At 35.8% G+C, this 15,023-nt stretch overlaps 1 protein-coding gene across 5 annotated transcripts in view; it reads left to right on the forward strand.

Moving 5' to 3' along the window:
* Positions 1–15,023, forward strand: part of plxnb3 (plexin B3) — a 192,456-nt gene that overhangs the window by 116,929 nt on the left and 60,504 nt on the right. For all 5 annotated transcript variants that reach the window (XR_015497540.1, XM_087264222.1, XM_087264224.1 and 2 more), the window contains exons 4-8: positions 1,543–1,671; positions 3,705–3,805; positions 6,669–6,801; positions 8,437–8,596; positions 13,719–13,827. Coding sequence is in view for 4 of the 5 variants with exons in the window: in XM_087264222.1 (XP_087120348.1) it covers positions 1,543–1,671; positions 3,705–3,805; positions 6,669–6,801; positions 8,437–8,596; positions 13,719–13,827 (632 nt within the window). In the remaining variant the exon portion in view is untranslated. The remainder of the gene's footprint in view (positions 1–1,542; positions 1,672–3,704; positions 3,806–6,668; positions 6,802–8,436; positions 8,597–13,718; positions 13,828–15,023) is intronic.

Consider the following 15,023-nt stretch of genomic DNA (forward strand, 5'->3'; position numbering starts at 1 on the left):
TTGCAGACATTTAAGAAACATGCTAAGTGAACGTTTATCTGAAAAACAATGCTGAAGTCAGATAATCTGCTTTGAAAATGTGCGTTATGTGCTGGAACGTCTGTCTTTGTTTTGGTTCTTTTAACCCGACCAATGCTAGTTTAGCCAATGATGTTTCAGCACCACGGGTTGCCTTTGTGGAAAACAGTGTATTTGATTCATTTAGTGAGGAAGGCTCTCAAACTGTGTGTCCGTGACCGAAATGCGACCTCCGGAGGACAGTAGCAGACTCTCAAATGAGACGCAAATTCAGAGTTCCACGTGAGGTGGTTATTAATTAGCAAATAATATAAATATTATGAACGTAAACATTAGGTGAGCAGATTGTATTGCAAACCTGTTTCCTAACAACACGCTATGTGACACGATACACAGTGATAAGTAATTTGGCTGTTTGCACCAGACAAAAGACGACAGAAATTTAAATATTGCCATTCAGAAGCACAGAATAGTGCACTCGCTGCACCCCAACGAAATGGTCAGGTTTATTATCTAATTAATACATATTAAAGCTCTTTAACATGATTAAATGTGGATGCTGAATCACTGATATGTGTTGGTTTGCACTGAGTCACAGTCCTGAAGTTCAATTTTAAACAGTTTATTTTATTTTTACTGCTGCTCTCAGTAGTATGGGAATACATGTCATGTGAAATGGCATTCAAACTCACAGTATTATCATTTAACACTGAATAAAGCACATGAGGTGTACCTGAGGTGATCATTGTCAGTTTTCTGTTTTTCAGCTGCAAGAAATAGAAGACATTTCTATAATATAAATTTGAGGTGTTGGTTTCAACAAAAAACTCCATTTAATATGGAAAATTTTCCTTCTTTCGCGTGCCATTGCTTTTATTTAGAACACAATTTAAGTCAGCCTTTAGGCTCAATAGTCAGGCACACTCCTGTGTATGTCATCAATCTGGCAACCTGTGCTTGCATGTGTTTTGAACCAGGAGTGAAATACCTAGTTCAACCACTGGGTGTCAAACTTGCATACTGCACCTTTATCATCCTATAGATCAACTATGGACCTGAACAGTGTGGTGTCTTCATTTATATCCAGAGAAATAAAAGATGTCCAAAGATGCCTTTTCAAGATAAAGAAATCTTTGTTTTTAAAACTAATGAAGACAGCAGAAGTCAATGATTCATTTCAATTATTTAGCCTGACACATTTACTGTTCTGAAAAATCATAAATGTTTCTTAAAATAAAATACATAATGATGGGGAGGGGTTGTTTTTAACCCAAACATTTAAAAATAACATGTTTTAGAGCAGTAATCACAATACCATGATATTTCTATCTAAGTATCCTTCATACCATCAGAATCTCATGCCCAGTACTGATTAAATTGATTGCGATAAAGGGATAGTTCACCCAAAATCAGAATTCAGTTGTTATTACTCACCCTATGTTGTTCCAATCCCCTGAGACTTTCAGGCAGGACTTTTTGCATCTGAACATATTCTGATTTAATGTGCTTTTATTTCGAATGTAGGTATTCCTGCATGCAAATGGTACTGGGACAAAATACGACACAGTGGAGGTGGATCCAGAGAGACCCATTAACGCTGATCTACTGCTGGACGCCACCAAACAGAACGTCTTCGTATTGACTGAAAGAAAGGTACTGGAGACAAACTGCTTCCTTTTATCTGCCGTCAAGTGAAACAAACAGCATCTGTTACATTCACACTCTCAAAGGGGAGATTACACGTTTGCTTTAACAAACATCCTTCGAATGACAGATTTCTTCAGATGAAAGTCTGGTTTCGTTTTGTTTTTTGCATTGAGCAAACGTCAACCAATAAAGCGCAGGCCTTTCAAAGTTTTTTACCAAGTCTTATCTGTCACATCCATAATAGAGAGATGTCACATCCATAACCCAGTGTTTCCCTCATAAATGCAAAAATGTATAATAATATAAAATAAATCAATTTTTTCCCAAAACCAAGCAGGCCAGTGACGAGGAATAAACTTAACCAATTGACCAAAGTGAAGTAAAAAATGTATATGGTATATTATCTATATTATCTATATTTACAATTATTCTTCACCAATTGACAAAAGTTAAGGAAAAATAAACTTGTGAGAAAAACCAGGCTTAGTTGGGCACGACCATTTCTCCTTTGGCCAAATACATTAGCTCATTTGTCCTATTTTGACAGTTATGCCATTAAAATAACCCATCGAAAAAGGCTTTAAGAAGTAAAGGAAGACATGCAAGTAAAGTCAACTTTCAATGTATTGTTGTTAAATAAAGAACATTTTACAAGTAAAATTTATTCTAAATCTTGCACCTTATTCTTGAGAGATCAATAAAGTGTTGTGAAGCACCAAAGGCTGCCCATATTATTGTCACTTATAATAATTATCTGGCTATTCTTGTTATTTATGAATTATCAAATGTACTTTTTTGCAAGAGAGGCTTAAATTGTGAAGCTCTACATTATTATCATTATTATCTTTATCATCATCATTATTATTAACATAATTTTTTATCATAATGCACAAATTCTGACTGAGGAAAGTTGAATGTGCTGGCCAGTTTGTTATTTGTCTAATAACTGACAAAAGGCCACAGTTTTTACTTTAAAGCTTTAACAGAATCCTATTTCCCCCTAGTGATATATGATGTAATTAATTAGTATTTTAAATATAAATAGCCTATTTTTTCAGATTTTCTAAAGTGTTTAGAAAATGTTTTTGGTACATCAAAAAGTGTGATCATCTTAAGTAAAATGTACTCAGTTTCGATAGTATTTGGTCCCTCTCTAAACTGAGTACTAGTTATTCATGTTAATGAGGCAATGAAAGGATTAATTCGGTGATGATTGAGCACAGATGATGAACACCTGCTGTTATTACAGAAACAGAAAAGAGAAACCTAAAACTACATCTGACGTCAGCCTCATCCTTAGATGAAAGCTGAAATATACTGTAAAACATTGAATCTCTCAAAATCTCAGCAAAGGATCATTAAGCAAACTCCACAGCAGCTTTACTTGTTACCAACCTGTTTGCCTTTATTTAAAGAGTAACCAAATACCCTCTGAACTGAGTAAATTTTACTCGAGAGGATTTCGCTGTGTAATCCAACAAAAAAAAAAAAAAAATCATATTTATATAGAAATGAGTCGAATGACTGCAAAAACGACTGCTTTTTGAGAAAAAGAAAGAACCACTTCTTTTACCAGGCTAGCTATGGGCCTGCTTATCTGTTTAATTTGTATTATTTTATTTGGGTTGTGCAGTTTAATTCACAGAGTTTTTACACAGTTTACTGTATACTGTAAACTCGCAGACTTTTTTGGTCGCATCCATAACGCATGTTTATTTTCCTCATTTAAAATATATAAAAAATGTTTACAGATTAATATCTTTCTGATGTTATTACTCTGTGGTTAGTTGATTGTTAAAATATAAAGAAATGTAACATATACTTTCTATGTGCGTTGATGTTTTGAGTTTTTACTGCAAATGTCACATCCATAACTCTGGAATTGCTCCATTGTCGAATAATTGCTGGTGATTTTGTCTCGGCAGCCAATCAGAATCACACTGTTCGCGTATGCAAAAGTTGCGTTCTGTTGCATTTTATCGGTTTGCAATTTGTGAACAGTGCTTAGAGCCTGTGATTTGTGTCTCTGTGTGTTTCAGGTTACGAAGCTCCATGTGGCTCAGTGTGAGAAACATTTAGACTGCCACTCCTGCCTGTCAAATAGAGATCCCTACTGCGGCTGGTGTTCGCTGGAGGGCAGGTACTGGAGCTCACCTGTCTGCTGTTACACACACACATGCACACACACACTACCGCCTGCTCTTTCAACACACACTTCCCATCAGGCCACACCTCTCGCTTTACATAAACATCTCGTTTAATCATACAAAGATCTATGGAAATGATTCAGAATTGTTTTTTTCAACGACTTCTGCTTCCACTGCAGTTGCACTACCGGTTCAACTATTGTGGGATGTTTGTGTTTTTTCTAGGGATCATTTTTAGGTTTGATGCTACACTATTTGTTAAATTTGTTAAATTTGATGTCAGTATCTGTTAATAATAATATATCCTTTTAATAGGGATCAAAAGTCACAGTAATGTAACAAAACACTTCTGTTTCAAATATGTGTCGCTTTATTTTAATGGAAATTTCACACTATTATCATTAATTCATTTTCCTCAGTTCCTCATTTATCAAGCGTCGCTACAGCGGAATGAACCACCAACTATTCCAGCCTATGTTTTACGCAGCGGATTTGGCACTATTAACAAACCATTAACAAACTCTTAACTCTTTAGACTTTGAGCTTATTAAACAACTAATCAGCCGCTTATTAATAGGTATTAACAGGTCCTGGGTAGGATTAGGGATGTAAAATGAGATCATACCTATAAGTGCTAATAAACAGTTAATAACTTAATAATAATAATAAATAATAATAATAAAAATAATAACCCAAATATGTTTTTCTTTTGAAGCTTTTATTCATCAAAGAATCATAAAAAACTAATGAGAACACAAATGAGTAATAAAAATAAAGCATTGTTTACATTGCAACTGTTTTGAAATGCATGCATTCTTAAGGACTTCTGACTTGAAATAAAACCGTACTAACATCAAACTTGACATTACTGTGCATATGTTTTGTTAAATAAAACGTATAGTATAGTATACAGCTTTATTTTGCTTGTTTTGACACATTTAAAAATTGTGGCTAAGAAATAATTAGTTGTTTGGTGTGAGCGAGGCAGTGGCGCAGTAGGTAGTGCTGTCGCCTCACAGCAAGAAGGTCGCTGGGTTGCTGGTTCAAACCTCTGCTCAGTTGGCGTTTCTGTGTGGAGTTTGCATGTTCTCCCTGCCTTCGAGTGGGTTTCCTCCGGGTGCTCCGGTTTCCCCCACAGTCCAAAGACATGTGGTACTGGTGAATTGGGTTGGCTAAATTGTCCGTAGTGTGAATGTGTGTGTGGATGTTTCCCAGAGATGGGTTGCAGCTGGAAGGGCATCCGCTGAGGAAAAACTTGCTGGAGAAGTTGGTGGTTCATTCTGCTGTGGCGACCCCGGATTAATAAAAGGACTAAGCCGACAAGAAAATGAATGAATGAATGTTTGGTGTGGACAGAGATAAATTTGGTAAATCCTTTATTTTGAGTTCTGAAAAGTCATGTGAAATACAAACTAATTGTTATACTATGAAAGCATGACCCGTTTGCTACACGACACACAAAAAGTAAAATGAATGAGGAGGCATGTGGAGATAACGCAAAATCTAAATCAAGTAATTTTAGCATGTCAAAGTCATATTTATGTGTTAAAAATATATTTTCCCAGCAATAAAATTGTGGCTAGTGAAAATGCACAGTGGCTAGTAATGTTGGAAAACTACTAGCCACAATGGCTGGTGATCAGAAAAGTTAATGTCAAGCCCTGTTTATAATATACGTTGATAACAATTTAAAGTAATGGTACATTTAGTTAATTTCTGTTAATGTATTTAATAACATGAAGAAAAAATTTGTAATTCATTTATTTTGGCATTCATTCATCTTTTTTTAATATTAGTAAATGTTTTTAAGTTTAATAACGTTCAAGCAAATAAAGTTCATGTTAACTCACAGTCAGGGCCGGAGCAAGCTGAACTGCCGCTCTAGGCAGAGGACAATCACGCCGCCCTCAACCCCAATGTGAAAACGAAAGTGACTGGTTATGAAAATTAAGTGAGGTGTCGCGGACCTCTTTTCTGCCGCCCTATGCGCGGATATAACTGAGGACATGCGGGTGCTGATGGAGGTGTCGCTCACGCCGCCCTCTATTCTGTCATCTATGCGCGAATATATCTGAGGACGCGGGTCGTGAGGGAGGTGTCGCGGACATAACTGAGGATGCGGGTGGTAAGGGAGGTATCACGGACGCCGCCCTCTCTATACTGCCGCCCTAGGCGGCCGCCTAGGACGCCTCAATGGACGCGCCGGCCCTGCTCACAGTGCATTAACTAATGGCAGCAAGCACAACTTTGGATTAAAATAGTGCATTACTAAATTTTGACTATGATTAATAAATGTTTTACAAGATTATTCATACTTAGTTAGAGTTAGTAAATAAATTTATTAATGGATTATTATTCTAAAGCAGGGAGCACCAAACGTGTTCCTGGAGGTCCGGTGTTCTGCAGATTTTATCTCCAACCCTAATCAAACACACCTGAGCAAGCTAATCAAGGTCTTACTAGGTATACTTGAAACACCCAGGCAGGTGTTTTGAGGCAAGTTGAAGCTAAACTCTGCAGGACACTGGACCTCCAGGAACGAGATTGGTGACCCCTGTTCTAAAGCATTAGCAATACGTTTATGTTTATAAACCGGCCAATATTTAATTTAGTCACCAATAATCATCCTCTTCTCCTGGAGTTTTTAAGTTTCTTGCTTGCTCATGCAATGGATTAATTCTGTGGCATTTTAAAAGTGTTTGAGTTTGACATCCTAAATCACCATCCACCTTTTTTCAAAATCTCAGACTTTGTTTGCATGCCCTAATGTTGACACGTTTACGTTTATAAGATATCTCAAAATCTCTGCAAATTTCAGCAGCCTCTTATCTCATCTCGTGTGTTTTTGTGTGTCAGATGCACGCGGAAAATGGATTGCGCACGACACGCTCAGCCTCATCACTGGATCTGGAGCTACAGCCACGAGCGCCAGTGTGTGTCCATCCAGAGTCTAGAACCCGCCATCCAGAGCAGAGAAGAGCAGACGCAGGTATAAAAACCCTGTTCCCAGATCACCTCCCACACGCCGCTGCCACACTACAGTCTGTGGGCTCCTCATTACAGCTTATTTTAGCCAAGAACTGCACACTTAGACAGGAAGTGACTCCCTGACCGACATGCAACACAGTGCCTAATAAGGTGTTATGTGATAAGGCTGATAAAGCTGTGAGACTTAATTCTGGCCTGCAAGTGCAATAAGCCATATTTTGTCAATTTCCTACTCTAGATTAGGGGTTTTTCAAACTTTTAGGACACACACCCCCCAAGTTCAATTTCATCGCGCCCCCCCCCAGACACCCCTCCCTCGAGCTAAAATTATAATGCATGCGCAAACATCATTCACATATTACTTGCTGCATTTAAAGTGTGTAGAATCAATTACATTGAAGCATAAATACCTTACCTGGTTAAGTGTGATGGCTGAGCCGTTTTCTGCGAGGACAACATGCTAATCTGTGGTTGGATTTCTGATACGACTAGCCGTAAATCATCTTGACTCAAGAAGCATGAGCCATAGCCACAGCTAGTTTATTGCTGGAAGTGGTGTTAGTTAGACCAGCAGGGGGCACCCAATCTGTGGTCTGTGTGTGTCCTAATGCCCCAGTGTAGTGAAGGTGACTCTATACTGCTCAGTGCTCAGATTAGCATCACGCTAAGGAGGGGTTTTGGGAACAAATTAATCGCTGAACGAATCATATGGGAGTTGCTGGGATTATTAGTTAAAAATAAATGCATATTACTAGACAATGAAAGTGTTTTTTGACCTTGCATGCATATCTGACTGTTGTTGGAGATCCCCAAAACCAAAATATGACCTTTTTAATGCTTAATAGGGGCTCTTTAAATTGTTTTAAATTCAAAATTGAAATGTATACATCAATTTAAAACCTATGAATGACAAAACATTTCTGTGATTGTGTATTAAAACCACTCCACTTTTGCTCTTTTTGGTTTAAACCAACTTATCCCTCAAATTTTCCAAAATTTTCTACAAAAACAAATTATTAGTCATTTGGTTATCCCTATGATCACACATGGACGGATCATAAAGGTGTCTGCAAAGTCGTACCTGATTTAGACAAAATCTCTTCAATGTAATTCATATTCAACTTAAAGTCTTTAGCTTCTGCTATCTTTTGTTCTCTTTGAATTTATTGTCTTATTAAAGTGATTGTTGAATCAAATGCACTCTTGCTTCATTTACTTTGATTCTACTTTGTCTTTGTAGAAAACTAATTTTCATTTCTGTCATACATACAGAAGATTAAAGTTTTCTTTCAAGATACCAAAGTCTGTCTTCAACAGTAGATGTGTCAATAAAAGACAGCAATCTGTGCTCGAGGTCTTCAGTTGCACAACACACATTCTTATAACAGGTCAAGAATTGTAGGTTTTTGCTACACCACAGACAGACTCCACCAGATCACATCTTATGCAATACCCACAGACTATTACACATACCCCAAAAACCTTGGTTTTAACAAGCCGAGCACAAAACCCCCCACCAGCATCCAAAACAAAAGTATCGACAATATCTCCTATTAGTATTCACAAGACCAACCGTGGCCTTGCACCGTCTTAAAATGTCTGATCTGTTTTTTTCTTCTTCTTCTTTGCTTTCAAGGTCTCTTTCACAGTTCTACAGTTGCCAGTCTTGTCAAAGGATGAGTCTCTATCCTGCGCTTTTGGGAGTTTGGCTGCTCAGCCTGCGGTTGTCTTGGAGAACAGAATCACATGTCAATCACCGGCGCCGGAGCTGCTCCCGCCGAGTCCGCCAGGCAACGGTGAGCCACGCTGACTCCATCACACTGCCAACACGCTTCAATCCCAGCAACCAACTGTTGAGCCCAGAGACTGAAAGCCAAACCAATTCCATTCAGGTTTATTTGTATAGCGCTTTTCAGAATAATTTGTTTCAAAGTACAAAAAGGTGCACATTATTGCATTACAATCAAAATCAGAAAAATTACGGGTATTAGTTACCATAACTTTATTACTTACTAATAGCTTTACCTAATTAACTAGTAACTAATAGCTAAGTCCCTTTAAGGCAAGTCATTTCTCTCGGTAACCATCTTTGAAAGGCCTCTCGGGCATTCTGTCTGAATGGAAAACATCAAATTCTCCACAATTGTTTGCAAAGTTTACGATTACATTACAAATTTGGAATCACCAATAAAATTAAACAAGATCTGTCTCATAAGATTCATTTCTAAAACGTTCAATCCAACTAAAATCAACATATTTTCAGGTTGCCTGAGCTAATGCTCATGCTCTCTCGAAAGGAACAAGATCACGGCACCAACCTCATTTATGGCCATTCTACACATATCACACATTATCAACGTCAGGTTGTGCTGGTCTTCAGAAGTAATTCACAACTTGGTCTTGATGGCAAATCTCTTTCAGTAATGACAACGACTCTTTGTTTACATGTTTGTGAGTGTTTGAGTAGTTGCTGCCAGAGGTGGGAGTAGTCACACATGTGCAAGTCTCAAATCATATCCTTTAAGTCAATTTTTGCCAGACTCAAGTCAAGTCACTGCTTATTTCAAATCAAGTCATAGCTTGGTTTAGCAAGTCACTTTCAAGTCAATCACGTTTTTGACAATTTTCGAACTTTTTGCAATTTTCTATCTACAAAAAAAAAAAAAACATGTTCACATAAAAGGCGTGTGCAGCCAAGTTAGCACATTATAAAAAAATCTACTACTACTACTACTACTACTACTAATAATAATAATAATAATAAAAGTGACATTACAAAGACTATAATGCAAATAAAAACTTACATTACGCAAATATAAAATAATGAAAAGTAATCTCATTCAAGATGGCACAAACATGCCTCCTTTAGTGCAATCAGGGCAGACTTGCTATGGGGAGCACCGTGTCATGTGATGTGTGTTTGACAGGATGCGTGTACTTTGTTTGTTTTATATAGTTTACAAAACCAAAAACCTTATGTTTTCAGGTGTAGTTAGTTCATTTAAAAGTACAGATTTCAAGCTCTATGCTGAAATATTTCTTATGTCTGTGAAGCACGTATTCGCTGAGATTACAGTGCGTATTGTTTACCACCAATGTTGTAGTAACTCCTGTACTATTAGACGGAGCTTCATTTGACATATTGACTGTTAAACTTTCCCCATTCAAAACTATACGAGTAATACGACTTGTGTATTCTCTTTGCTAATAGCTTTTAACAGTTTAAGTTAGTATATATTAACATAGTTAACCTGCGGTTAAATAGTATATAGGTGATGCTTTCTTAATCTATGCTTCTCCTATTGTTGTCTGAAACCAGCCATTATGCTTTTAAAATCTTGCCTTTTTTATAATTAACATCTTGATGCATTAACGCCATTTAGTTGAATGACTTTCAAGCTATAATTAAAGCGATAGTTCACCCAAAAAATGTGCTCACTGTGTACTCATACTCAATTGGTTTAAATTGAGTTTCCTTTTTTATGCTTAAAAAAAGAAATAATTCTTAACAAAATAATATGTTTTGAAGAATATTGAAAACCAGTAACCATTGACTTCCATAGTAGGAAAAACAAATATTACGGAAGTCAATGGTTACAGGTTTGCAACATGGTTATTATCTGGATGGTGGCTCACTAAGAAAGCTAAATTGCTCCTGGAATGGTGTTAGTGCAACAGCATGGGGCGCTCTACCTGTGGTCTGTGTGGGTCCTAACGCCCCAGTATATTAATAGGGCCTCTATACTGCTCAGTAAGTGCCGTCTTTCAAATGAAACGTTAAACCAAGGTCCTGACTCTCTGTGATCATTAAAAATCCCAGGATGTCCTTCATAATGGCCTCTGTCCATCATGGCCTCCAAACCATCCCCATGTAATAATTGGCTTCATCACTCTGTCTCATTTTCACCAATTAGCTGGTGTGTGGTGTGCGGTCTGGCGCAATATGGCTGCCATCACATCATCAGGTGGATGTTGCACACTGGTGGCGGATGAGTAGATACCCCCAATGTGTAAAGTACTTTGAGTGTCCAGAAAAAACTATATAAATGTAAGGAATTATTATTATTATTATTATTATTATTATTATTATTATTATTATTATTATTATTATTATTATTATTATTATTATTATTAAATGTAATAAAATCTAGCATCTGTAACTTATTAATTCACTATAACCCTTATTTAATTGCTTAAAAAATGGCTATATTTTCACTGGCTAAGTAAGATGTATTCTATAATAAATCACATTAGCTTTCATAACCATACATGGCTTCTGATGTACCTCATGTGTTTAATGAACATATGCAAATCTTCATCAGTCAGTATTAAAAATAGCTTAATTCTTAATTAGCATATTTGAATTCTGGATAAATGATGGAAATGTTGTATTCTGTACATATAAACTCATTTTGATGGCTGGAATACACTCCAACATGTTGGACAGAGGTTTATAATGGTGTAACATCAACTTTCAAAACTAGATCAAATGTCTCTGCGTCAGAAGCAGATTTAAATGTCACAGCTGTGATCGTCAAAGGTTTAATATACATATTGCAAATCACAATCTTTAAGATTTAATGTCTCTTGGGTATTTAGATTAAAAACGCAATCTTTAAGGATTAATCTTGCAGTTCTAACTGAAACTGGTTACCATGTTCACCCAAAAATGAAAATGTCCTGTTAATTTACCCACCCATAGATTTTTAGCTAAATCGGTGGTCCTCTGTGATTTCTTATAATGGCAGTGAATGGTTACCGATTTTCTAGATTAAAAATAAACACAAACAAGTCTAAATCAATAGCCGTGGCTCCTGTTCACGCACTGAGGCCTTGTGAAGCTTAAGGACCATTCTGTGTAAGAAAATGAACATTATTTACAATATTATTAGCTTTAGAACACAGCCTGGTCAAACAGTTCACAGCACATATGTGAATGTAGTCCTAATGTACACTGTTGTACATTAGGTCTACATTTTATTGTATTTTTGCAGTAACTTACTGCAGCACAACAACGGTCCCTTTACAGTAATTTGCCTGTAAATGTGTTTTACAGTAGCAGGGCCCTGCCACAATTCACAATAGAGTAGCTCCTCCCCCTTTGAAAAAAAAAAAACAGCCTATAGTGTTTTGTTTTTATACCAGCTCTGCTAGTGAGAGTGGTTGAGATCAAGTGCATCAAATGAAAAGCAAATGAAAAACGTCTTGAAGGGGGCGGGGTATGTGAGATATTAGAGAGCCTTTTGGCCCATTTCCAATGAGTGGTAGGGTATGGTACCGTTTCCACTCAAATGGTACCAAAAAGCGAACCGTACCATACCACTTTTTGGGTACCCCCTCCAAAAGGTATCTTTCAAAACTAAAAGGTACCAAAAGGCGGAGCAAGATGCACAGCTGAATGCTATTGGTTTACAGAGAAATTTCATTAGCACATGCGCAAACCAGGAGATTAAAATCAAATGAACCGACATTTTTAAATTCTTAGCCGAGACATTACATTGTACTATCATATGCATATAATGACAAGCCATGGTCGACCCATGCTCAAACAAACCTCGTCGTCATTTTGGTGAACAGCCACAAAGCCAAGAAGTAGAGCAGAATCTGCTGTGTGTCCTGTTTTTGTTTAGAAGGCCGTCTATAGCAGTTCATGATCACTCGCTCGTTATTTTAAATAAGAAAATTCTGGGCTGATGATAATGATGTGCGCATGATTATTGAACGGCTTCTGCCATCCTTTCAGAAATGCACAAATGCGAGAGTGAAGTGTGAAAAAAATAAACAAAGGAGCAAATGATTCTTTCAGCAACCTAAAAGATGAGCAAACTGCCATGTTTAACTATCACATGGCCTTTCTGACTGTTAGTTTTTAACAAGATGTTAACGTTATATGTGTTGGTGAAGAATAAGATGAGAGGATTGTGCTGACTGTATATGTTTCGTATCGTTTATGAACCCAAATAAGTCCTAAATGTAAGTTTTGGGTATTTTTTATTTGTAATTGGTAACATTTCAGAGAATTTAAGGATATGTATATATTTTATTTATTTATTTATTTTCATATATAATCGCAGACGTTACAGTAGGCTATTTTGTATTATCATTGATCCGCAGCTGTAATCTGTTCATAAAAAGGTTAATAATTTACGTATAGTCACAAGTATTTATATATATATAAAGCATTTGTTTACTAAGAAGGGCTTCTCTTATGATATGTGAACTTCAAGCGAGAATGACGTCAACTGCAACTTTCTGTCGTACAACACACCTACCAAAAGGACACCCATACCAAAACGTACCGTAAAGTACAGTACTTTACCACACTTAATTGTTCAGAAGATTTGATGAGAAACTGAAGTATGAGGTGATGTGAACTCGACTGAAACATCTAAAAATTTCATTTCATTTCATGCAACATTTAAATCAATTTAAAAAAGAAATAACAAATGACATTGATTTAGCTGGATTTTATAAAATGTCTTAACTTCCCTGAATTGAGATGGTTTTGTTTGAATACATTTGCATGGATTTTGTGTACAGTATATGCATTAGCATGGATTTGCTGACATTTAAAGATGATTCAGTTGATTTTCCTGACATTGAATCTGGGTTACAGGGATTATTTTGACGGAGGGTATTAGCTTATCTCCTGCACAACTAGAAAATGTCAGTCTGCCGGGACTCAATATTAAAGCTTCTAGGCAAACAGCAGAGATCCTGACAATGAACCGTGGATCGCTCTAGATCATACTCCAGATCTGTGGTATTTACTGTACAGGGATGGTTAAGCCCATGTTAAATATTGAATATCGAGTGCTCACATTTCAAGGTGGAAAATCTAGGTCAAAACAGAGGAGATTGTAATTGCTATCGGACATTTGCTTGCCTGATATTTTACATGAATCTGTGTATTTCTAGATCATGTTTCTGTTCGAATGGCACTGAAGTTCGGAGACGTGACCATCTCACATGCAAATATCACCTTTTATGACTGTAAAGCAGTTGGACGGCTCAACACTACCTCACCGTAAGGAAACACACAACCACAATTCATGCACACGTATACACAACACCATAAATAGTTCTTGCTGTTTTTGAGTAGGTAAATGAATTATGTAATATATTCTGTTCTCACACAGTACTCCACCTTTATTTTTATGTTTTAAATTTACAAATCATCTTTTTTATACACTCAAAAATTTATAATTGTTTTCTCTTCAATCCACTTAAATTTTTTAACTTAACTTCGATTTGTGTTGCGACAACATGAAGGAATTGTGTATAACCCAGCATTTTTTACAGTATACTTAAAAGCGAATTAAATGCAAGTAAAGCATTTAATAATTCAAATAACCTTTGTGAAAATAAAATATGAAAATACTGATGAAACTATGTTTCATTGACATTCAGCCTAACAGATGTATGTAAAATGCAAGACCATGCTTATTCTTACATGTGCTTATTAAAATATGTATAAAAATAAGTGAATATATTTGTATTTTTTATATTTTAATTATTAAAATGGTTTAGGTCACTCATTTAACCACCAATGTAGAAATTAGAAGTTATAAGTGGATATAAAATGTAATTACTTTCATTCGCAATTTGATTTGTTCTATAATGCAAATTCAATTGTTTTAAAAAATTAGACATTTTGGTGATATTTTTATCTTGATATTCCACTGCTGTCATAAAAAAAACATAGATGATGTCTGTTTCACTTTATGTACTTAAATGTGAATGAAATGATTATGCTATTTATTTTGCTGCTAATTAAAATAAAGTGTTTGCATTCAAACCATTTTTACAGATTTATTTATCAGACTTTTATGACAGTTTAACTAACAAGAGTAAAATAATATTTTTTAGTAATAACAGAACAAATAGATTATATATATATATATACACACACACACATATGTATAATACAAATTTGATAAAAACAACAACAAAAAATTGTACATAAACAATACAGTGCTCAGCATATATGAGTACACCCCTCACAAATCTCTCTTTGAAATTAATATTTTTTATAGGAAGCTATACAATATTATATGTGTGCATATTACATTAGATTATTCAATACTGAAGCCAAATGTGGAGCTTATCTAACAAAATAACTTGCGATAATAGTTCAAAAACTAGTACGCTCAAATTTATGTTATAAAATAGAATATTAAATACAATTTAAAAAAAAAAAAGAAAAAAGTTTTTATCATTTAG

Source organism: Danio rerio, chromosome 8 (assembly GCF_052040795.2).
Source record: "Danio rerio strain M-AB ecotype USA chromosome 8, GRCz13ab, whole genome shotgun sequence".
NCBI lineage: Eukaryota > Metazoa > Chordata > Actinopteri > Cypriniformes > Danionidae > Danio > Danio rerio.